This window comes from Mobula hypostoma, chromosome 1 (genome assembly GCF_963921235.1).
Source record: "Mobula hypostoma chromosome 1, sMobHyp1.1, whole genome shotgun sequence".
Lineage (NCBI taxonomy): Eukaryota > Metazoa > Chordata > Chondrichthyes > Myliobatiformes > Myliobatidae > Mobula > Mobula hypostoma.
This window is the reverse complement of record NC_086097.1, coordinates 158,681,440-158,706,751: the sequence shown is the minus strand read 5'-3', so window position 1 is coordinate 158,706,751 and position 25,312 is coordinate 158,681,440. Positions and strand designations below refer to the sequence as shown.

General features: G+C 41.3%; 1 protein-coding gene across 7 annotated transcripts in view; it reads right to left on the bottom strand.

The window, feature by feature from the left end:
• Nucleotides 1-25,312, bottom strand: part of tsnare1 (T-SNARE Domain Containing 1) — a 1,025,035-nt gene that overhangs the window by 450,946 nt on the left and 548,777 nt on the right. For all 7 annotated transcript variants that reach the window (XM_063040571.1, XM_063040581.1, XM_063040628.1 and 4 more), the window contains 2 exons: nucleotides 12,793-12,867; nucleotides 1,315-1,368 (listed from right to left, as the gene is read on the bottom strand). In XM_063040571.1, the coding sequence (XP_062896641.1) occupies nucleotides 1,315-1,368; nucleotides 12,793-12,867 (129 nt within the window). The remainder of the gene's footprint in view (nucleotides 1-1,314; nucleotides 1,369-12,792; nucleotides 12,868-25,312) is intronic.

The window sequence follows — 25,312 nt, the reverse complement described above, 5'->3', positions numbered from 1 at the left end:
CAAAGTACATATATGTCACCATATACAACCCTGAGATTCATTTTCTTGCAGGCATCCTCAATAAATTCATAATAGAATACTAACCCTGATAGAATCAATGAAAGACCTCACCATCTTCCACCATAATGTAAAAGACAACAAACTTGCAATTACACAAAGAAAAAAATATGCAATAAATATCGAGAACATGAGATGCTCTCATCCTTGAAGAAATCCAGTACCAGAGTCAAAGATGATTTTCCTTTCATAGATCCCCTTTGACTTTGGAGGGTAGCAAAGAATACTTTTGTGAAGGGAGAGAGGGCTATATTGGCTTTACTATTCTAAAGCTGACCAATAAGAACAACATCACAGAAATAGCCTTACATAATGAGCAATTACATGGGAGGAGAAGATGGCGGCGCGACGCAGCTTGCAGCGGCCACTCCGGTGAATGATATCTGTTATCTGATAAGTAGGGTGCCGTGCACAATCCTGATTTGATGGAGACAGATGTGAGAGCACGGAGGAACATCTGGTGAAACTTCTGAAATGCCTGTTTCGCTACCGCTGCTATTATGTGGCCCAGAATCTCCGGAGGGGAAGACCCCAAGTCTTTGGCTTTGTCTGTTGCTCAGTGGCCGGGGAGGGGTCAAAGCACTTGGCAGAGATGGTGCTCGGAGAGGCTGTATCGGAGGGGCTGGAGGCTCAAAGTTTTTGGACGGACTCAGAGTCCGCTGCGGTTGGGTGCTTCCAATGGTGCTGCATAGGCAAGTTGGCAGCACTTGGAGGTTCATGGCAGGGAGAGTTCCTCCCTTCTGCCGCCTGCGTGGGATGATGAGTCTACTGGGATTTTGAGACTTTTTTTTACCATGCCCATGGTCTGTTCTTTATCAAATTAAGGTATTGCTTTGCACTGTTGTAACTATATGTTATAATTATGTGGTTTTCTCAGTTTTAGTCTTGGTTTGTCCTGTGTTTCAGTGATATCTTTCTGGAGGAACATTGTATCATTTTTTAATGCATACATTTCTAAATGACAGTAAACAAGGACTGAGTGTCCTCATAATCTAATCTAAAATTCCCTTCACATTACAGGATATCACACTGGTCAACAGCGAACTGATCCCTCTCCAGGATCATCTTTCTGATCTTAATGGATTCACTTTCAAGAAATGAGAAGCAGCCAAGGAACAGAGCAACTTGACTTAAGGATACAGTTTAAGATGCGAGCTGAAAATACATCTTTGAGCTTATGTGAGCTTATGATGTGAGCAGACATTGTATGTGAGAATATGGATAGCCAGATTCAAGATTGCAAAGACTGTCACTCACCTGTCTGTTCTTCAATGTTGCAGGAAACAGTGCTCTGGACTTTTCAGCAACTTTCTGTGAAAGCAAAAAGAAATCACTTGATGCAGGTTTATGACAGATGCATCATGTCACATAAATCCTGAGAATAAACATGCACGTTAAGAACAAAATTGCCTCTTAAATATCTAAGATGAAGTTTCATATTGTGACCATGAAAAGTCTATACTTCAATTTCACCTACATATTAATGTTGAGACTACAGATAACAAATAAACGAGGATCAACTATGATGCTCTCCACAGTGAGCCTGTCCAGGTTCAGAAATAAATGACTACCTAGCTGTTTAGGCAGTAATCAATCCCAAGGAAACTAGAAGGAGCAGCAATCTTCAGTTGACAGGAACTTTATTTAAAACTTAAACATGAGAAATTCTGCAGCTGCTGGAATTCCAAAGCAAGACACACAAAATGCTAGAAGAACTCAATAGGCCAGGCAGCATCTATGGAAATAAATAAACTGTAGATGTTTTAGTTCGAGACCCTTCTTCAGAACTGGAAAGGAAGGGGGAAAGATATCAGAATGAAAATAGGTCACATTCAAAAGTTCAATAATTCCATTTAATATCAAAGAAGGTACACAAGAACCTGAAATTCTTGTTCTTTGCAAATATCCATGAAAACAGAAGACTGCCCCAAAGCATGAGTGACAGTAAAAAACATTAGAACCCCTATTCCCACTCCCACACACAAACAGCAGCAAAGCAACAATCCTTCCCTCCCCCAATTACACCCTCCATCCATAGTATCATGGAATTGTAGCCACACTTTTAACCCATTAAATCTACCCAGCATTCAGCAGAGCAATCTTTCAACCCAGTCCTTCATCTTTGCCCAACCAAGTATTTTCCTTCGAGTGTGTATCCAATGTTCCTTTGAGAAGTATAACCTGTTGACCTCCATTACAGACGTTTTCCAGATGATACTGATTTTCCAAACAATTTTATCACTCTAACGATTATAAACTGAAAATGTAGAAATGAATATTATTGAATATTAATTCCTAAACACTGGAAGAGGTAAAAGGGTGGCATGTTCAATGGCTGTGTATTTTACTATTGATAACTGAGCTAGGTGCAGGTGGTCCAGAAACCTGTGCACAAAAGCATTGCAGGATTGAGTTTTACGTCACCAAGTGAGATTCAAATCTCCAGAGGCCAAGTTTCTTTTAATCAGTGAGACATGCAAGAGAACTAGTACAATCACAACAGGAATTTCAATTTGCCTCACATTAATTGGGAAGACCACGTTGGAAACTCAAAGTGATTTACTATTGCTTTTGGGCTGTTGGATGTCTTATAGTCTCAGAGGTGATAATAATCTGAAGGAATGGTACGCAGTGGAGAGGTTGGATAGGCTGGGGTTATTCTCACTAGAATATAGGAAGCTGAGGGGTGACCTTATAGAGCTTTGTAAAATCATGATGAGCATCAGTAGGATAGAGAGAATAATTTTCCTAGGCTATGACATATGCTTAAGATGAGAAGAGAGGAATTTAAAGGAGACATGAGGGGCAAGTTTATCAGACAGAAGGTGGTGGTTACATGGGTGAGCTGCCACAGGATGTGTTAGAGGCAAATACAACTACAATGCTTAATGGGCATTTTGACAGGGATAGAGAAAGAGTAGAGGGATATGGGTCAAATGTAAGCAAAGGGGGTAATCATAAATAAACATTTGGGTTGGAATGGATAAGTTGGCCTGAAGAGCCTATTTTGGTGCTTAACAGCACCAGTTTTCATCATAGACAGGCTGAGAGTAATAAATGCAGCTCAGACCATCACAAAAGTAAGTCTCCCTTCCATTGGCTCTGTCTACAGCTTCTGCCTCCTCGTGAAAGTAGCCAACAAAATCAAGGACCCCTCCCATCCTGGTCATTCTCTTTTCTTCTCCTCTAAGCTGGCAGGAAGTACAAAAGCTCCAGAACATGTATTACCAAGCTCAGGAATAGCTTCTGTCTTGTTGTTACAAGACTCTTGATGGACTCCTAATCCAATAACAATGAACGTTCGATCTACCTCGTCATAACTCTTACACTTTATTTGTCATCCTGCACTGCACTGTTCCTGTAACTGCAAAATTGTTTTCCTTTTGTACTCCTTCAAAGTAGTTGCATGGAATGATCTGTATGGATGGTATGTAACCATGCAGCCAAAGCTTCTTATTGTATTTTGGTATGTGACAATAATAATCCAATTTCATGCCAACAAGAAATAACTCACGTGTTCACAATGATGAAATGGATGAATGACAGTAAGATCAAAATGCTCAACACAAGAGATTCTACAGATGCAGAAAATCTAGATCAACACACTCAAAATGCTGAAGGAACTCAGTAAGTTGGGCAGCGTCTGTGCAGGAGAATAAACAGTTGACGGTTCAGGCCAAGGCACATCACAAGCTCTGATGTAGGGTTGACTGTTTATTGCCTTCCATAAATGCCGTTCTTGCTAAGATCCAAAATGATGTAGGATGAATAAGGATTTCAGTGAAGAAAATAATATTGTATAGAAATACCTTTTGCTTTCAAAATGTAGAAATTACGGGATAGAGATTTATCTTGTGAAGTGACATGAAACAACAGAATCTATTCATTATCCATTAAACACAGCACCTGATAGTTAATCCCATTACGGACATTGGGAAAAATGTTGGGTCCGGCATAGAAAGCTCAGCTGGTCTCTTATCATTAAGCAGAATCAGAATCAGTTTTATCATTGATTTATATGACATGAAATTTGTTGTTTTGCGCCAGCAATACAGTGTAAAGACATAAAAATTCCAATAAAATACAAAAAATAAATCAATATTGCAAAAACAAAGAAATAACGCGTTAGTGCGTGTGTGCTCACAAGCAGTTCAGTAATTTGATGGTAGAGGGGAAGAAGCTGCTTCTGGATCATTGTGTGCAGGTCTTCAGGCTCAGTATCTTTTCCCCAATGGTTGTAACGAGAAGTGGGCGTGCCCTGGATTGTGAGGATTCTTAGCGATGGACTCTACCTTCTAGAAGGCTAATCTTGAAGACTGAACCCTCTGCAGCCTCTTATCATCCTGTGCATTGGAGCCTCCACACCAATCTGTGATACAGCCAGTCAGAATATCCTCCACCGTACACCTGTAGAAATTTTGCATTACCTGCCAGTCTCAGAAAATTCTACTGCTAAGAGTCACGATTTGCATATCCCATGCACAGAGACTAAATTAAGGGGCTAACAGATCACTTAATTCCACTGAGTAATAAGTGAATCAGAGAAAACAGGAAATTAATGTGGGCAACAGGTAAAGTAAGGTGGAGATAAAGCAAGCTGGAGTCTTACATTAAAATGCAAATGTACTGCAAGATAGGGATGTCTGTGTGTGGAAGTTAAAGGCAAATACATTTCTTGAGAACTCCCATAACCTTTTAAAAAATTGTAGCCTTCTTAATCTTTTAAGGTAAAAATGTTAAATACATCCGAGGGAAATAATAGACAAAGGAAATAGTGAAAGGTGGAGGACCAGGTAACAAATGATCAAAGAATAAAGTAAGTCCTTAATGACTTCTTGGTATCAGTGTTTACAAATGATTCAAAACCACTGACCTTCTGTACAATTAGAAATTAAATAAACTCACTTGTGTAAAAAAAACTGATGGAATGTAACTATGAACACTACTTCATTATTTGTCTTTGCATTATTCATTTATTTTTGTAACATGCTAAGTTTATGTCTTGCACTGTACTGCTATCGCAAAAGCAACAGACTTCACGACATACGTCAGTGATAATAAGCCTGACTCTAATTTTGACCCACAGATATTTTAAAGGATTTATTGAACATCAGTTGATATGGAGGTAAAGGATGTGGGAGAGAATATAATAAACAGTCTAATAATTATTGACATGTGAACATGACAATAATAGTGGCAAGTTTGTAACGAATCAGAACTATTGTTGGCTCACTACATATGGAAAACGACCAAAAAGATTATTTGACATGGATTTCTAGGTGATAGATTGTGCCAGGTAAAGCCAGGATGAGTCATTTTAGAATATAATATGGTTGGAATATGCAAGGAACTAAAAAGAAATAATAAAGCTCAGTTTTAGTAAAACTGAATAAACAGGAAACCAATATAAAAAATGTGCATGCTGTAAGTAGGATTAAATGATTACAAACATGTCGAGCAAGAATACATAAAGGGTAATTATTAAAGGAGGAAATGTGTCAACTAGAAGACAGGACAGCTATTTCTTTAATATATACTGGAGCAGGACAATATACTGGATGGACAATCTGTCGTGAAATGCAACAGAGTAGTTTGAGAGAGTGGGCCAGAAAGGGAACATAAGTTTTATATAGAGACATGAAGATTTAAGGAAATTGCAAAACAATTTATAACTGTACATCATCAAGGAGAATCATCTACTGGATGCATTATCAAAGAAGGTTTTAAGAAAACTCAGATGAAATTATTCTTAAAATACCACCACAAAGGGAAGCTGGACAGCTGGATACATATAAACTAAAGGGCTAAGAATAACGTTCACAATGTAAGTGTTAGTTTGTGAAAGGGACTCATCTCGAGTACCACAATATATGGCAAAGATACTGGAAGGAGTACAAGTTAGCAAATCAACTGCATACTTGGCAACGGAGGAGAATATTTGATACCCTGGGCGCAACATATCGATGCAGTTACAAAGTCAGTGGCTATATTCATTAGGGGTTTGAGGAGATTTGATATGTCACCAAATACCCTCACAAATTTCTACAGATGTACCATGGGGACCAATGGTATTAGCTGTATCCGCATCTGACTGCACAGGATCGAAATAAGATACAGGAAATTGTAAACTCAGTCAGCTCCATCATGGAGACTAGACGCAGAAGCATCCAGGAAATCTCCAAGGAGCAATGCTTTAAAAAGGCAGCATCCATCATTAAGGACACTTGTCACCTAGGATATTCTGTCTGCTCCCTGCTGCCATCAGGGAGGAGGTACAGGAGCCTGAAGGCACACACTCAACAATTCAGGAATTGCATCTTCTCCTCTGCCATCAGATTTCTAAGTGGACATTGAACCCATGAACAGTGCATCACTACAATATATTACTGTAATTTAGTTATTTACTATTATGTATTGCGATGTACTGCTGCCACATAACAATAAATTTCACAACATATGCCAGTGATATTAAACCCGATTCTGATTCTGAAGTAAAAAAATAGAATACATAGTAGAATATGGATCTAAGCATAATTAAGACAAAAGTGAACAAACATTTATGATATAATCTCTTCAGCATAAAGTAACGAGTATAAGAGCTATTGAGGGAGGAGATGCATGTCAAAGAAGTAATGAAAATAATGAAGAAAAAATAAATAATTTTTTGACAAATGTGGTTCTTGTTGGCAGTAGGAAATGAAGCCAAGCAGCATGTTTGTAACCTTTTAGACTCACATAAAAGATGAAAATGCTCTTTGCTAGCCCTGCATGACCTTTTCTTCATAATGACCTTTGGGACACTTTTGGAAATAATGCTAAATATAGTTATAGGATACAGAAGGAGACAATGTCATTTGCTTATTTTTCCTCATCTTACTCATTTGATGTATCGCAGGGAAGCATAGTTAAAGATGACTGGTTAGGGGAGTTCTAGTAGAATTTTTCAAAAACGTTGCCTATATTTAGTCATTTTTTTATCTGTTTCTGAAAGGTAAGTACTATGACTAGTTTGGGAGGTTAGTATGGCAACCTGCATCTTTTTATTATGAAGATGTGCATAATGGACCTTATGGTATCTATGATAAGTTAAGTAATCATTACAGAGATATTTTGGTTGTTATGGTAAAATGAACTTAACCATTCACTGCAGAAAATGACTATCTAATCTTGTGGAGCAAATGAATGAGACTTTATTATTCAAAAAATTTGACAAGTCATTTTGTCAAGCATTACGATACTAAAGTATGTGCAATAAATGATGGATGAGAAAGATATGTGAAAGACTGATTTCTACATTTGAAGCATCATAAAGTAATCAATCAGGCAGTAAATTTTGTCAGTGTTAGACTGGACAGCACACTTTAATGTATTGGTAGAAAAATCATTAATGATAATAATTAATAGAAATTAACCAAAGGCACATTTCCTTAAATTCCAGTCCAAGATTCACATTTCCATCCCAAACATATTATTCCAGCCTGCAAGGATACTGCTACATTTTCCCAAACTACTGCTAATTATTGAAAATAATGCAAAGAACCGTCTCAGTTTTGTTGCAAATCTTAAGCATTCCATTCCGACAGAATGCAAAATGATGTACAATTTAGCCACTTTCTGTTGTCTGAAAACACATTTCTTAGCAAAATATTGATCAATATTTTCTGCTTATTATTTACTTCCTGTACAAATGATTGAAGCATTCTGATCTTTATGGGGTATTGAGGAACTTCAATGCGACCTTGATTTAATTGGATTCATCAGATTAAATAAAAATGCAACTTTCCCCTTCATTTCCAGTGCTGAAGACGGGTCTCAGCCCAACACATCAACTGTTTGTTCATTTGCATGGATGCTGCCTGACCTGCTGAGTTCCAGCACTTTGTGATGCCATGGCATCAACTTTAAATCAAAAGAAAACTGAAGATTCTGAAGTTTCAAATAAAATCAGAAAATTCCCGCCACCATCTCAAAGTAGTCTGTAGGTCACCCCCTACCTGTGTGGATTTCCTCCTGGTGCTCTGATTTCCTCCCGCTTTTCAAAGACGTACGGTTAGAGTTACTGAGCTGTGGGCATGCTATGTCAATGTCAGAAGCATGGCAATACTTGTGGACTGCCCAGCACAGTCCACACTGATTTGATTTGATGGAAACGACACACTTCAATGTACACTTCAATGTTTAGATGTAAACCTAATCTTTATCTCTAATCTTTGATGTACAATGGATTTGTTTTTGCACTTGAATGACCATTTGTTTTTGGTGATGGTCTTTGAAAAGAAAATAATATATTGCAGAATTTCTTGCCCTTTCCCTGTAAGGTTCTTTAAGCTCTAGGTGACTGGGCCTTAGAGACAAAAACAATCCCAAAGTGGGCATACTTCTATCTAAAGATCATTGCTCACTGTAGCATTGAGCTACCAATCCTCACTCACATAATGAAGAGCTGGACTAATGCTCACTAACACACTAATGCTCACTAACACAGAGGTGTTGCCTTAGGAAAGATTAGCCTATTTGAAAGAAACTCTTTAGGGGACAGACAGCAGGAATCTATATACAAGTGTCAATCTGTTTAACACCAGACAAAATGCATTTAAGGTTTGAGGGGCTAAGTTCAAAGAAGATGTGCAAGGCAAGTTTTTTATTACACAGAGTGTGGTGGGTGCCTGGGATGCATTGTTCGGGATGGTATCACCTGGCTGATGTACAGTATTGAATTTACCCTATACATGCCACTGTAAAAAAGCATATGCTTGCCTGTAAAGATTTTGCAAAGCATCACTTAGACGATATTGTAAAGATGTGAAAGAAGGTCTTGTGGTCAGATGAGACTAAAGTGGAACATTTTCTCCTCAACACTAAGCCGTAAGCGTGGCATAAATCTAATGCTGTGCTTCAACGAGGTAACACCACCCCTACTGTAAAGAATGGTGAAGGTAGCATCATGCTATGGGGATGTTTTTCAGTAGCAAGGACTGGAAATCTGGTCAGTATTGATGGGAAGATGAAAGCTGCTAAATACAGAGATCCTGAATAAAAATCTATTAGCCTCCGCCAGAAAGCTTAAACTGGGGAGGAAATTTGTCTTTCAGTAGGACAAATATCTCAAAGCACAGTGCCAGACCCAACCATGGAGCGGCTTCAAATGAAGAAAATTAATGCCCTTGAGTGACCCAGTCAGAGCCCTGACCTTAACCCGATTGAACATTTCTGGCAAAACCTCAAGACTACTGTCCACCGTTGCACCCCAACTAACCTGGTACAGCTTGAGCAATTCTGCATGGAGGAATGGGCAAATCTTACTCCGTCACATTGTGTAAAGCCAATAGAGACTCATCTAAAAAAGACAGCTGGCTGTAATCGCAGTGAGAGATGGTTCAACTAAGCACTGAGCAGTTGGGGGGGGGGGTGAATACTTTAGAACTGCTGACATCGTAGTTTTTAAATTTATAATTTTCCATGCTTTATGATTTTCTGTTTTTGGCTCGACTGTGGAAAAAAAAGAGCACATGATTGAAAAATAAAAATTCTCAGTGCAATTAATCGAAGTCCCTGGTGCAATACTCATTTATGTGAACAAAGGACTGGGGGACTGAATACTTTTTCAGGGCACCGTAACTACATGGGGCCACTCATTTAAAGCAGAGATACATGGAAATTTCTAATCACAGAAGGAGGTGATCTCTGGAATTCTTTGCCAAAGAGTGCGGTTAAAGCTGTTTTTTTCCTAACTTAATTCACATTCTGCACCTTTTAGTACAAAGGAAGCATCAAATACATTTTGTAGTTTGCAGTAAAATGATGAAGAACAGCAGGAAGATTTGTGTCATTTTTCAAAAACAACCATAACCATTTTATATTGCCTTCCAAAAAAGGTAACTTTTTAACACAAACAGCAAATGTTCATGTAACAAGTTAATCTGTGATCCACTTCCTCATATTTCATACAATTTTGTATATGCATGGTCATGCTCTCTGTGACACTTTCCCCAAAGATAGGTTATGAACTAACAAAACAAATTAACACCTCAGAAATCCAGAGAGATTGCTGGTTAGAGAGAAAAATAGTAAATAGTCATGGTGCCATCTTCTTTCTTCTCTTAAGCTCATCACCCTTACTGGGGCATAGGCCTCTGACAGTAGCTTGCCAGAGTCCTCTGTCTTGGCCCGGTAGCATCCACTTTCACCACATGACTTCATACATCTGCCAGGCAAAGATCCTTCCTTTCCCAAGGACGAGGTCTTTGGAGTTTCTGTAGGCGTTTCTGTGGGCTTTTGGGCTTTTATGGGGTGGGATTGGGAATCCTCCTCCTCTCTCAGCTGGGCTTTGAACTATCCATGCCAAGGTCAATATTTATTTTTCAATTACATTCATCGAGGCAACTTTCCTCACATTTTATCTGACTGTTGTATCGATAACGTTTTTTTCATTTTCTTCATTCCATTCAAAACTGTATTGAGCAATGAAAATGAATATTTAGACGGTTGAGGCAACTTTCTTGATGATATGCAGATCCTACTTAACTGCTGTGCTGAATGCATCAGCACAAGAGATACATTTTTATGGACAGTATATTCACATCCATGACTCTTCATATTTTATCAAGTAGCTGAGCTAAGTAATGAAAGATTTAAAAAAAAAAGATACTGCACTTTGTTCCACTCTCAGGTTACTTCACACTTTATACTTCAAATCAGCCTCAAAAGTAAAGTAATACCTGAGGCAAGACTGCTTTATTCTGACTATATCAGTACGCTTCCAGAAGTAAGTTTCTAATATAACTTATACTCTACAGCATTGCAGGAAAGGGGACGGATGAATCAATAGACATTGTATTATTGAATCTGAACTGACAAGGTCTGCATATTTTTGCCAACTTTCAATAGGAGTGATTGGGAGGCATTGAAATACCAAACATAATATTTCTCACTCTTTATTGTTCTAAGGTAATGACAAGGTACTGGATTTGAAAGAAAGGATGAAGTGATTAATCTAAGACACCAACACATCTACCCTTATGTATGAATGACTAACGATACCATGAGATGCAGTTAAGAAATAAATTAAGAACAATGAAAGATTCAACACATGAACCAATTATAGGAAAGTGCAATACATTTGATTAAAATACATTAGTCAGCACTGCAGACAATAAATAGATGATGCAGATCATATGAAATGGGATATGAAATTACACTGAGAAGGAAAGACCACTGTCTCATGCCAGGGTATTGATTTTACAGTGGGACGAAACTGCCAGAAAATTTAATAGTTAACAGAGATTACAGCCAAATTCTGAACTGTTACTTTGTGTGTCAGACTGAAGAATGCAAGTTCCTGCATTTGGAACTGTCCATTAAAAATCACATGTTCTCTTCACAGGGCCAGACAATCAGCACCCCAGATAAAAGATTAATACCAAGTGATGCTATATTGTCATATAAAAACTCACATGTGTAAGAACAGATGTAGACAACTCCTCTCCTCACATCTACATCACCATTATTGAAGGGCATGCCTGACCTTTGATCACAGTGCCACTTTCCTCCCTAAACTCCGATTCCTGTCATTCCTTTAAAATCCAAAGAATCTGTTGACCTTTGTCTTGATTATGCTCAGTGATTCAGTCCCCATGACATTTTTGGGTAGGGAAGTTTGGAGGAAATGGCTATGCACGTGTCTTCAAATATCAAGGCTATTCAAAGTCTTGCATCCCACGTGACAAAATATTAATGCAGGCTGATGGAAGTTCACACACAATCGTACACTAAAATTGAGCTCTCGAAAAGTGCTGCTTTAATACACCCCAAGGAACAGAAGAATCTCTTGGCCTTGTTTTCAGCCACACAGGAACATGGAAGTGCGCACATCATGCTGCCATTCTAGAAATGCTTCCTACTTTAACATAATCTCAAACTACCAACATATTCTCTAATTCCTTTCTTTGTTATATTTTTGTTATTCGGTAATCTTTAGTTTTGTTATCTAATTCTGCCTTAAAACGTCTCTGCTGTTTCCCTGTGTTCACAAGTTCCATATTCTAATTACTGTACAAATATGTGTTTTCTTTTGAACATGCTATACTGGTGATAATCTTATATTTATGGTCCTAATTTTGATATCCCCAGAAGAAATGATATCTTTTCTATCAAGCTGTTCCACAGTCTCAAAGAACTCTACATTCAGAATTAACTGTGCTGATTTGGATGACTTAAAGATGTCAAAATTACAAAGAGAAAACATGTGAAGGCTAAGAATCTGAAACAAAGACAGATTCACAAAGGCAATTTCATACTGTAACTACATTAATGAAATGCATGTGATTCTTTAATCACCTTACTGTTTTCTACAGTTAATATTGCTATTTAGCTGTATTTTGAATCCTTTTAACTGGAATTATAGTCCAAAATTTGCCACTACAGAGGAATACACAGAAATATTCATTTCCTTTTATCTGGAAGCTGAAGGGATTAAAAGAATCATTTAGTCTAATGGCAGCATCCACAGAGCTGTTCATTTTTACTGGCTGGCTTACTGTTTTCAATGAATGAGAATGCTTGATGGAAGTAAACATGACAAACTGCATCAAAAAGAATTCAGCTTCATTGCAACGCAGAGCACAAGGTTAAACACCAAAGCCATAAATCAGCAAAGCTACAGGAAAAGTGGAGCAAATGACAGGTCTTAAATGTTAATAAGCAATCAGAAGATATTATCTGCATTTGTGTCTCTACCTTCTGCAAAGCTCCATAACGTTGAATAGAGTCCGACAGCTGGTTTTTAAGCCTGTCCAACTGCAGCCATTCCCTCTGCAAAAGAAAGAAAGAGCTCTTTAAACATTTCCTCCAAACTTATTGCAACAAGCTGTACTGAGACTTGCAAGTTTGTACCATATCATTTTTGCTCATACACCATTGATGTGCAAGAGGTATTAAGAGATATCCATCATCATCATCATCATCATCATCATCATCATGTGTCCTGCTATAAGACATGGGCGACCATGGTCTTCCAATAATCATGACTCTGATTGGGGGACTAAACAGATGCCACACCTTGTCCAAGGGTGACCTGCAGGCTAGCTGAGGGAAGGAGCGCCTTTCACCTCCTTTGGTAGAGATGTACCTCTACCCTGCCACTCAAAAATAAATATTGCAAAGTCAAAAATTCTGAAATAAGTTAAAACAAAGCAGGTAATATTGGGAGTCGGTGATGATGCAAATGTTTAGGGGAGAGTCCTTAATCTCAGAGCTGTAGTGAATGTATTACCAAATAAGCTATTTGATGCTGACAGAATAATGGTAAATTTTTAGCCGAAAAACCTTCTAACTTGATCAGAAACTATAGGTCATTTATGGGATAAAATGAATAGCAGATGTGTTTATTTAATAGTCATTTCCAATCAATTGAAGAAACATAATATGGTACAGAGGCAAAGCTCATATTGACAGGGATCAAAGATCAATCCTGACCTCTGGAACTGTCTGCATGGACCTTGCATGTTCTCCTATAGTTGTAAATGGAGAGCATTCTGACAGGCTGGTATGGAGAGGCTACTGCACAGAACCGAGAGAAGCTGCAGAGGGTTGTAAATCTAGTCAGCTCCATCTTGGGTACTAGCCTACAAAGTACCCAGGACATCTTCAGGGAGTGGTGTCTCAGTAAGGCAGCATCCATTACTAAGGACCTCCAGCACCCAGGGCATGCCCTTTTCTCACTGTTACCGTTAGGTAGGAGATACAGAAGCCTGAAGGCACACACTCAGCGATTCAGGAACAGCTTCTTTACCTCTGCAATTCGATTCCTAAATGGACATTGAATCCTTGGACACTACCTCACTTTTTTTAATATACAGTATTTCTGTTTTTTTGCACATTTTTAATCTATTCAATATACCTATACTGTATTTGCTTTACTTGTTTATTTATTTTTTTTTATTTTGTTTATTATTAGGAGGAGGAGGAGGAGGAGAAGATGGCGGCGTGACGCAGTGCGCGCGGCCGTTCCGAATGAATATCGTATGTGTTAAGTAGGGGGCCATGCACAATCCGGATTTGTTGGAGACAGCCATGAGAAGCACAGAGGAACACCTGAAGTAACTTCTGAAATGCCTTCTTCACTGCTGCTGCTACTGTGCGATCGAGAATCTCCGGAGGGGAAGGCCCCAAATCCTCGGCTTTGCCTATTGCCTGTTGCCGGGGCCGGGGTTGAAGCGCTCGGCAGAGATGGTGCTCGGTGTCGGACAGCTGGTCGGAGGCTCGGAGTTTTTGGATGGACTCGGAGTCAGACTGTGGTTGGATGCTTCCAGTATGCTGCATCGGCAAGTTGGCGGCGCTGGAGGTTAAGCGTCTGCGTGAGATGATGGGACTTTCGAGAGACTTTTGAGACTTTTATCGTGCCATGGTCTGTTCTTATCAAATTACAGTATTGCTTTGCACTGTTGTAACTATATGTTATAATTATGTGGTTTTTGTTAGTTTTTAAGTCGGTTTGTCATGTGTTTCTGTGATATCATTCTGGAAAAACATTGAATCATTTCTTAATGCATGCATTACTAAATGACAATAAAAGAGGACTGCGTGTCCTCATAATCTAACCTAATCTATTTTTTTTTCTCTTCTATACTATGTATTGCATTAAACTGCTGCTGCTAAGTTACCTAATTTCATGTCACATGCCGATGATAATAAACCTGATTCTGATGCCCTGATTTCCTCCTGGTGCTTCGGTTTTCTCCCATATCCCAAATGTATGGGTTGAGAGATTACTTGGCCATTCAGTAGGTGACTGGTGGGAGAGAGTTGATAATATAAAAATGGGAATAACGTAAGAGTAATGAAAACAGGTCAGTATGAACAACGGGGACTGGAGGAACAGTTTGCATCAGTACACACAAAATGCTGGAGGAACTCAGCAAGTCAGGTATTATCCATGGAGAGGAATAATCAGGCAATGTTTTGCGCCAAGACTCTTTATTGAGAGTGGAAAGGAAGGAGAAAGAAGCCAGAGTAATGTGGTGTGGAGGAAAGTAAGGAGTACAGGCTAAGGCAGCTGAGGGTAATGATGGGTGTGTAGGGGAGAGGGGATGAAGTAAGCTTCTGGGATAGGTGGAGGAGGCAAAAGGACAGAAGACAAAGGAATCTAATAGGAGAGGACACTGGATAGTAGACATTGGGACATCACCTTCACGCTGTCCACCGCAAAAGGCAGGATCTCCCAGTAAATACCTATTTCAATTCAACTTCCATTCCTATTCTGACACGACTGTCCAGGGCTGCATCTACTGCAACAACTCAGACACTTGCACGACAGAATGCAGACATCCCACCCTGCAAAAACTCATTTCAGGGAGGTAGCTCCATCAATTTGCGGGAGACTTTCAGGAGAGGTGGGATGTCTGCAACAGAGTAGCTCCTTAGCAGCTGGCCAGCTAGTTTAAATAATGTTAGCTACGCTAATGAACGAATGACGCCTGTTAAACTCACCTCAACATGTCTTTTACAGTCTTAATCCACCATGGGCAATAGAAGAGTCACTGTTGCAAACAGTGCAGCGAGCAACACTGTCATTATTTTGACCCCTATTAGGCAGGGGTACACTTTAGTGTAGTCTGGGGTGACATATGTTTTATATTTTCTTTTTTTTTCGGAACACTCTGCCATGGCTCTCTCTCTCTCTCTCTCTCCCTCTCTCGCTCGCGCTTTCTCTCTCCCCCTCGTGGTCGCTTTCGTGCTCTCTCTCTCGCTCGCACTCTCTCTTGCTTCCTCTCTCACTCTCTCTCAAAAAAATTGATTTCTGTGATATTGTATATAATTTGTGGGCATCAGGGAGCCACTATTAATACGCGGGAGACTTCCGGAACTTCCGGGAGAGGTGGGATGTCTGCAGTATGTTACTAGCAGCTTATCTTGCCTAAAGAGTGTCCAGGATTTGAGACATCACTGCTTCATTATCTGAGGACTTGTGGATGGACTTGAATAATACAGATGAGCTGACTTTCAGAGTTGAAATTAGAATCAGTACCCTTCACATCAGGATAGCATTTGATCAAACATGGCATCAAGCAATCCTGCTAACCTGGAGCCAATGGGAATTAATGAGTAAAGCCTCCACTGGTTGGAATCAGAGCTAGCACAAAGGAAGATTGTTGTACTGGTTGGAATCAGAGCGAGCACAAAGGAAGATTGTTGTACTGGTTGGAATCAGAGCGAGCACAAAGGAAGATTGTTGTACTGGTTGGAATTAGAGCTAGCACAAAGGAAGATTGTTGTACTGGTTGGAATTAGAGCTAGCACAAAGGAAGATTGTTGTACTGGTTGGAATCAGAGCTAGCACAAAGGAAGATTGTTGTACTGGTTGGAATCAGAGCTAGCACAAAGGAAGATTGTTGTACTGGTTGGAATTAGAGCTAGCACAAAGGAAGATTGTTGTACTGGTTGGAATCAGAGCTAGCACAAAGGAAGATTGTTGTACTGGTTGGAATCAGAGCTAGCACAAAGGAAGATTGTTGTACTGGTTGGAATCAGAGCTAGCACAAAGGAAGATTGTTGTACTGGTTGGAATCAGAGCTAGCACAAAGGAAGATTGTTGTACTGGTTGGAATCAGAGCTAGCACAAAGGAAGATTGTTGTACTGGTTGGAATTAGAGCTAGCACAAAGGAAGATTGTTGTACTGGTTGGAATCAGAGCTAGCACAAAGGAAGATTGTTGTACTGGTTGGAATTAGAGCTAGCACAAAGGAAGATTGTTGTACTGGTTGGAATCAGAGTGAGCACAAAGGAAGATTGTTGTACTGGTTGGAATCAGAGTGAGCACAAAGGAAGATTGTTGTACTGGTTGGAATCAGAGTGAGCACAAAGGAAGATTGTTGTACTGGTTGGAATCAGAGTGAGCACAAAGGAAGATTGTTGTACTGGTTGGAATTAGAGCTAGCACAAAGGAAGATTGTTGTACTGGTTGGAATCAGAGCGAGCACAAAGGAAGATTGTTGTACTGGTTGGAGATCAATCAACTCAGTCACAGGACATCTCTGCAGGAATTCATTTGATAGTGCCCTAAGCTCAACCATCTTCAGCTGCATCACCAATGAACTGCATTCTACTGCAAGATCAAAACTAGGGATGTTCAATGGTATTGGCATTAGTTTATTATTGGTATTGGCTTATTGTTGTCAAGATTCAGTGATAAGTGAGCAAGAGTTTTAGCACTGACTGCCTACTTTTTGATCGCTGCTGGAGAAGGAGTCGGTGAGCAGCCTATCAATGAGTGGCTCACTGTGGCAGGTGGGGGGCCCCTCTGCCTCGAGTGGTGTTCCTCTCTTTCGATGAATGTCAGTAGTATCGAGGATGGTAACGTGGTTCCTCGTTTATGGATTGTAAACTTTTTCAGACTTATGCTTTACAGTATATATTCTGTGACATTTTATCGCCCGTTCCTTTTCTTTTTTGCTGTGCAAAGGGAGGGTGTTTGGAGGTTGATGTCCTGTTTAGTGTTCTGTTAGTTTTTGTGTGGGGGAGGGGTTGTTCTTTTTGTGGATCAATCGATATTCCTTTTCTGTTTTGTGTGAGGGTGGAGGTGATGATCGGGGTGCTGTTCTTTTTTGTACAGGGGTATTCCTTTCTGAATAACTTTCATGTTCTTTCATTGTTTCATGTCTATCTGGAGAAATTCAAATTTCAGACTTGTATATAGATACATGCTTTGATAATAAACGGACCTTTGAAAGCATATTGCTCGCTGTTTATTCAGATTAAATTATTACTTAGTGCATTGAGCTACAGTAAGGTAAAACACTAATAATGCAGAATAAATTGTAAAAGTTATACAAGAGTGTGGCGCAAGTAAACAATGAAGTGAAGTATCATAATGATCATACGACCATACGACAAAGGAGCAGAAGTCAGCCATTCGGCCCATCGAGTCTGCTCCGCCATTTTATCATGAGCTGATCCATTCTCCCATTTAGACCCACTCCCCCTCCTTCTCACCATAACCTTTGATGACCTGGCTACTCAAATACCTATCAATCTCTGCCTTAAATACACCCAATGACTTGGCCTCCACTGCTGCCCATGGCAACAAATTCCATAGATTCACCACCCTCTGACTAAAAAAATTTCTTCGCATCTCTGTTCTGAATGGGTGCCCTTCAATCCTTAAGTCATGCCCTCTCGTACTAGACTCCCCCATCATGGGAAACAACTGTGCCACATCCACTCTGTCCATGCCTTTCAACATTCAAAATGTTTCTATGAGGTCCCCCCTCATTCTTCTAAACTCCAAGGAATACAGTCCAAGAGCAGACAAACGTTCCTCATATGTTAACCCTCTCATTCCCAGAAACATTCTAGTGAATCTTCTCTGTTACTGTCTCCAACGTCAGCACATCCTTTCTTAAATAGGGAGACCAAAACTGCCCACAGTACTCCAAGTGAGGTCTCACCAGCACCTTATATAGCCTCAACATCACATCCCTGCTCCTATACTCTATTCCTCTAGAAATAAATGTCAACATTGTATTCTCCTTCTTCACCACCGACTCAACCTGGAGGTTAACCTTAAGGGTATCCTGCACGAGGACTCCCAACTCCCATTGCATCTCAGAACTTTGAATTCTCTCCCTATTTAAATAATAGTCTGCCCATTTATTTCTTCTACCAAAGTGCATAACCATACGCTTTCCAACATTGTATTTCATTTGCCACTTCTTTGCCCATTCTTCCAATCTATCCAAGTCTCTCTGCAGACTCTCCGTTTCCTCAGTACTACCGGCCCCTCCACCTATCTTCGTATCATGAGCAAACTTAGCCACAAAGCCATCTATTCCGTAATCCAAATCGTTGATGTACAATGTAAAAAGAAGCGGCCCCAACACTGATCCCTGTGGAACACCACTGGTAACCGGCAGCCAAGCAGAATAGGATCCCTTTATTCCCACTCTCTGTTTCCTGCCAATCAGCTAACACCCTATCCACGTATGTAACTTTCCTGTAATTCCATGGGCTCTTATCTTGTTAAGTAGCCTCATGTGTGGCACCTTGTCAAAGGCCTTCTGAAAATCCAAATATACAATGCCCACTGCATCTCCCTCGTCTAGCCTACTTGTAATTTCTTCAACAAATTGTAATAGGTTTGTCAGGCAGGATTTTCCTTTAAGGAAACCATGCTGAGTTCTGCCTATCTTGTCATATGCCTCCAGGTACTCCGTAACCTCATCCTTGACAATCGACTCCAACAACTTCCCAACCACTGATGTCAAGCTAACAGGTCTATAATTTCCTTTTTCCTTCCTTGCCCCCTTCTTAAATAGCGGAGTGACATAATGATGTAGATGATGAGGGCAAGAGACCATATTACAAGTCTGATAACAGCATGACAGAAGCTGTCCTTGAGATTCATGGGACATGCTGTTAGGCTTTTGTATCTTCTGCCCAATGGGGAGAACAGAGAATATGGACAGGGTCTTTGATTATGCTGGCTGCTTTACTGAAGCAAGCGAAAAACATTGACATAGTCAGCAACCTTCACAATTTATATAATGAAGCATTCCACATCCCAATGCAGCAAAATCTCGACAATATCTTGGCCCAGGCTGATAAGTGACAAGGAACATTACTGCTACACAAGTACCAAGCAATGATGATATCCCACAAGAGAAAATCCATCTCTCGCCCACTGGCATTCAACGGCAATATTTTCACATAATCTCACAATATTAATATCCCAGGTGCTTACAGTCACCAAGGCTTGTAAGGAGTGTGTCGGAATACTCTTGACTCGCCAAGGTGAGTGTAGCTTCAACAACACTCAAGAAGCTGGACACCGTACAGAACCCTCCCTTCTCTCAAATTTTCTGTTTCTGCCGCAGTTGCTCTCAGGATGAGGCTTTTCATTCTACCGTCCCCCTCTCTCAATATTTCCATATCCACTGTAACTGTTCTCAGGATGAAGCTTTCCATTATAGATCAAAGGAGATGTCTTCCTTTTTCAAAGAAAGGAACTTCCCTTCTTCCACCATCAACGCTGCCCTCAACCGCATCTCTTCTATTTCACACACGTCTGCTCTTACCCCATCCTCCCGCCACCTTACCAGGGATAGTGTTCCTATTGTCCTCACTTACCACCCCACTAGCCTCTACATCCAGCACATAATTCTCCAGAACTTGGGCCATCTTCAACAGGATCCCACCACCAAACACATCTTTCCCTCCACCCCCCCCCCCCCAACTTACTGCTTTCCACAGGGATCGCTCCATACATGACTCCTTGTACATTTGTCCCTCCCCACTGATCTTCCTCCTGGCACTTATCCTTACAAGCGGAACAAGTGCTACACCTGCCCCTACACCTCCTCCCTCACTACCATTCAGGGCCCTAAATGTCCTTCCAGGTGAGGCAACAGTTCATCTATGTGTCTGCTGGTGTCATATATGGAGTCCGGTGCTCCCGGTGCGTACACCAGAGAGACCTGAATAGTTTTGAAAACTGGTTCACTGAGCACCTATGCCCCGTCTGCCAGAAGAAGCGAGATCCACTTTCCATTCCCATTCTGCTAGATCAATCCGTGGCCTCCTCTATTGTCGCGAAGAGGCCACACTCAGGTTGGAGGAACAACACCTTATATTCCATCTGGGTAGTCCCCAGACTGATAGTATAAGCATTGATTTCTCAAACTTCTGGTAATGGCCCCACCCCTCCCCTTCACCAATCCCCATCCCCTTTTCCCTCTCTGACCTTATCTCCTTGCCTACCCATGGCCTCTCTCTGGTGCTCCACACCCCCTTTTCTTTCTTCCATGCCCTTCTGTCCTCTCCACCTTCTCCAGCCCTGTATCTCTTTCACCAATCAACTTTCCAGCTCTTAACTTCATCCGTCCGTCCCCCTCCTGGTGTCACCTATGACATTGTGTATCTCCTTCCCCTCGGCCAAAAACATCGACTGTACTGTTTTCCATAGGTGTTGCCTGGCCCGCTGGGTTCCTCCAGCATTTTGTGTGTGTTGCTATACAGAACTTAACTTGATAGGCACCCCATGCACAACCATTCACTGACTGCACCATCGATGCACAGCAGCAAGTTTGTACTATCTACAGGATGCATTACAGTGACACATCAAGGCTCCGTGGACTTCACATTCCAAGCCCACAAGCTCTACCCGATAGAAGGAAAAAGGGAGTAAAAACATTGCTACACCACCACATGGAAGTTGCCCTCCAAGCCACATATTATACTGATTTGGAAATATATCTCTGTTTTATCAACATCACTGGTTCAACCTCCTGGAATCCCCTTCTAATAGCATTGTGGGTACAAACACACCTCAACAACTGCAGCAGTTCAAGAAGGCAACTCACCACCAGCAGCTAATGTTTAAGAACAACTGTGCAACCATTATGAATATCTTTTTCCTGGACCTTATATGGAAGAAAAGTCACTGAGGTTCAAGTTAAGATGTTTGGGCTGAGAAGAGTGCCCTGAGGAACCTGCTGGGTGGGGCTGAGTGCTGAGAAATATCTGTTCTTCACAGCCATGTTTTCAAGTATAACTCAGATTTAGGTATAGGTATAACTTCAGCCAGTGCAAAAAATTCCCCTTGATTCTTAGTGAATAGTAACAATGATTTTTGGGTGCCGCTCAGCTACCACTCCCTTGATGTCAAAGTCATTAACTCTCATTATATCACAGAAAACCATAGGCTATGTTTGGGCTACAGCTGCCATGAGGTCCGGAGTTGAATGGAACAACACACACAAAATGCTGGAGGAATTCAGCAGGTCAGGCAGCATCTATGGAGGGAAATGAACAGTCAGTGTTTTAGGCCAAGACCCTATCACACCATTTAACTCCAGACACAAGTAAGATTGAAGACAGAAGAAATTTGGAGCAACACACAAAAAATTGGGATTGGAAGCAATCGATTTTCAGTCGAAGCAAGCAGCTGAAGAAGGAAGTGGAAGAAATCGGGTAGAAAAAGTCGTTTTTTTTAAAAACTGCTTGGGGAGAAGGGTCTGCACTGCGCAGGCGCGTCACGTAGCACGACAAGGTTTAAAAGCAGACCACCATTTACAGCGGCCATCGTCGGAGTGGACTGAGTCAGAGTGGGACGGCTTTGGCTCAACAGGCTTCGGCGAGAACACGCAGAGGCCAGGGTAGGTTCCGGTAAGTTTTTTGTTCAGATTGTCTAGCGTAGAGAGAATGCCAGGCAGGATGTTGGAATGCTCCTCTTGCAGGATGTGGGAAGTCAGGAAGCCCTCCGGTGTCCCAGACAACCACACCTGCAAGAAGCGCATCCAGCTGCAGCTCCTAACAAACCGCGTTAGGGAACTGGAGCAGGAGCTGGATGACCTGCGGATCATTCGGGAGAATGAGGAGATTATAGATCGTAGCTACAGGGAGGTAGTTACGCCAAAGGAGCAGAGGACAGGAAATTGGGTCACTGTCAGGCGAGGGAAGAGGAAAGGGCAGGCAGAGCAGGGTTCCCCTGTGGCCATTCCCCTCAACAACAAGTATACTGCATTGGATACTGTTGTGGGGGATGACTTACCTGGGACAAGCTGCAGTAGCTGGATCTCTGGCACTGAGTCTGGCTCTGCAGTGCAGAAGGGAGGGGGAAAAGAGGAGAGGGGTAGTGATAGGGGACTCGATAGTTAGAGGTGCAGATAGGAGGTTCTGTGGTCATGACAGAGAATCCAGGATGGTTTGTTGCCTCCCGGGTGCCAGGGTCAAGGATGTCTCTGATCGATTGCATGACATTCTGAAGTGGGAGGGTGATCAGCCAGATGTCGTAGTGCACATTGGTACCAATGACATAGCAAGGAATAGTGAGGAGGTCCTGGAGAGTGAGTATAGAGAGCTTGGTAGGAAGTTGAAAAGCAGGACCTTGAGGGTGGTAATCTCAGGATTGCTACCTGTGCTAGGTGCCAGTGAGGGTAGGAATAGGATGCTCTGAAGGATGAACAAGTGGCTGAGGAACTGGTGTAGGGGGCAGGGTTTCAGATTTCAGGATCATTGGGACCTCTTCTGGGGCAGGTGGGACCTGTACAAGAGAGACAGGTTACACTTGAACTACAGGGGGACCAATATCCTTTCAGGGAGGTTTGTTAGTGCTACTGGGGAGGCTTTAAACTAGATTTGCAGGGGGATGGGAACCAGAGTGCCAGAGCTGACAGTGTGGCTGGGGTGAAAATAAATGTTGTTAAAAGTTCAAGCAAATTCGCTAATAGAAAGGTTGTGAGTGGTGGTAAAAATCTTCTGGGGTGTATATATTTCAATGCTAGGAGTATTGCGGGGAAGGCGGATGAGTTGAGGGCGTGGATTGACACGTGGAATTATGACGTTATAGAAATTAGTGAAACTTGGCTACAGGAGGGGCAGGACTGGCAGCTTAATATTCCAGAGTTCCGATGTTTCAGATGTGATCGAGGCAGAGGAATGAAAGGTGGGGGAGTAGCATTGCTTGTTAGGGAAAATATTACAGCAGTGCTCAGGCAGGACAGATTAGAGGGCTTGTCTACTGAGTCCTTATGGGTGGAGCTGAGAAACAAGAAAGGTATGGCCACATTAGTGGGATTGTGTTACAGACCACCCAATAGTCAACGAGAATTGGAAGAGCAAATCTGCAGGGAGATAGCAGGCAACTGCAGGAAACATAAAGTTGTGGTGGTAGGGGATTTTAATTTTCCATATATTGATTGGGACTTCCATACTGTTAGGGGTCTAGATGGGTTAGAGTTTGTAAAATGTGTTCAGGAAAGTTTTCTAAATCAATATATAGAGGGACCAACTAGAGGGGATGCAATATTGGATCTCCTGTTAGGAAACGAGTTAGGATAAGTGACGGAAGTCTGTGTAGAGGAGCACTTTGGTTCCAGTGATCATAACACCATTAGTTTCAACTTGATCATGGACAAGGATAAATCTGGTCCTAGGGTTGAGGTTCTTAACTGGAAGAAGGCCAAATTTGAAGAAATGAGAAAGGATCTAAAAAGCCTGGATTGGAACAGGTTGTTCTCTGGCAAGGATGTGATCGGTAGGTGGGAAGCCTTCAAAGGAGAAGTTTTGAGAATGCAGAATTTGTATGTTCCTGTCAGGATTAAAGGCAAAGTGAATAGGAATAAGGAACCTCGGTTCTCAAGGGATATTGCAACTCTGATAAAGAAGAAGAGGGAGTTGTATGACATGTATAGGAAGCAGGGAGTAAATAAGGTGCTTGAGGAGTATAAGAAGTGCAAGAAAATACTTAAGAAAGAAATCAGGAGGGCTAAAAGAAGACATGCGGTTGCCTTGGCAGTCAAAGTGAAGGATAATCCAAAGAGCTTTTACAGGTATATTAAGAGCAAAAGGATCGTAAGGGATAAAATTGGTCCTCTTTAAGATCAGAGTAGTCGGCTATGTGCGGAACCAAAGGAAATGGGGGAGAACTTAAATAGGTTTTTTGCGTCTGTATTTACTAAGGAAACTGGCATGAAGTCTATGGAATTAAGGGAAACAAGTAGTGAGATCATGGAAACTGTACAGATCGAAAAGGAGGAGGAACTTGCTGTCTTGAGGAAAATTTAAGTGGATAAATCCCCAGGACCTGACAGGGCGTTCCCTCGGACCTTGAAGGAGACTAGTATTGAAATTGCAGGGGCCCTGGCAGAAATATTTAAAATGTCGCTGTCTACAGGTGAGGTGCCGGAGGATTGGAGAATGGCTCATGTTGTTCCGTTGTTTAAAAGAGGATCGAAAAGTAATCCGGGAAATCATAGGCCGGTAAGTTTAACGTCGGTGGTAGGTAAGTTATTGGAGGGAGTACTAAGAGACAGAATCTACAAGCATTTGGATAGACAGCGACTTATTAGGGAGAGTCAACATGGCTTTGTGCGTGGTAGGTCATTTTTGACAAATCTATTGGAGTTTTTCGAGGAGGTTACCAGGAAAGTGGATGAAGGGAAGGCAGTGGATATTGTCTACATGGACTTCAGTAAGGCCTTTGACAAGGTCCCGCATGGGAGGTTAGTTAGGAAAATTCAGTCACTAGGTATACATGGGAGGTGGTAAATTGGATCAGACATTGGCTCAATGGAAGAAGCCAAAGAGTGGTAGTAGAGAATTGCTTCTCCGAGTGGAAGCCTGTGACTAGTGGTGTGCCACAGGGATCAGTGCTGGGTCCATTGTTATTTGTCATCTATATCAATGATCTGGATGATAATGTGATAAATTGGATCAGCAAATTTGCTGATGATACAAAGATTGGAGGTGTAGTAGACAGTGA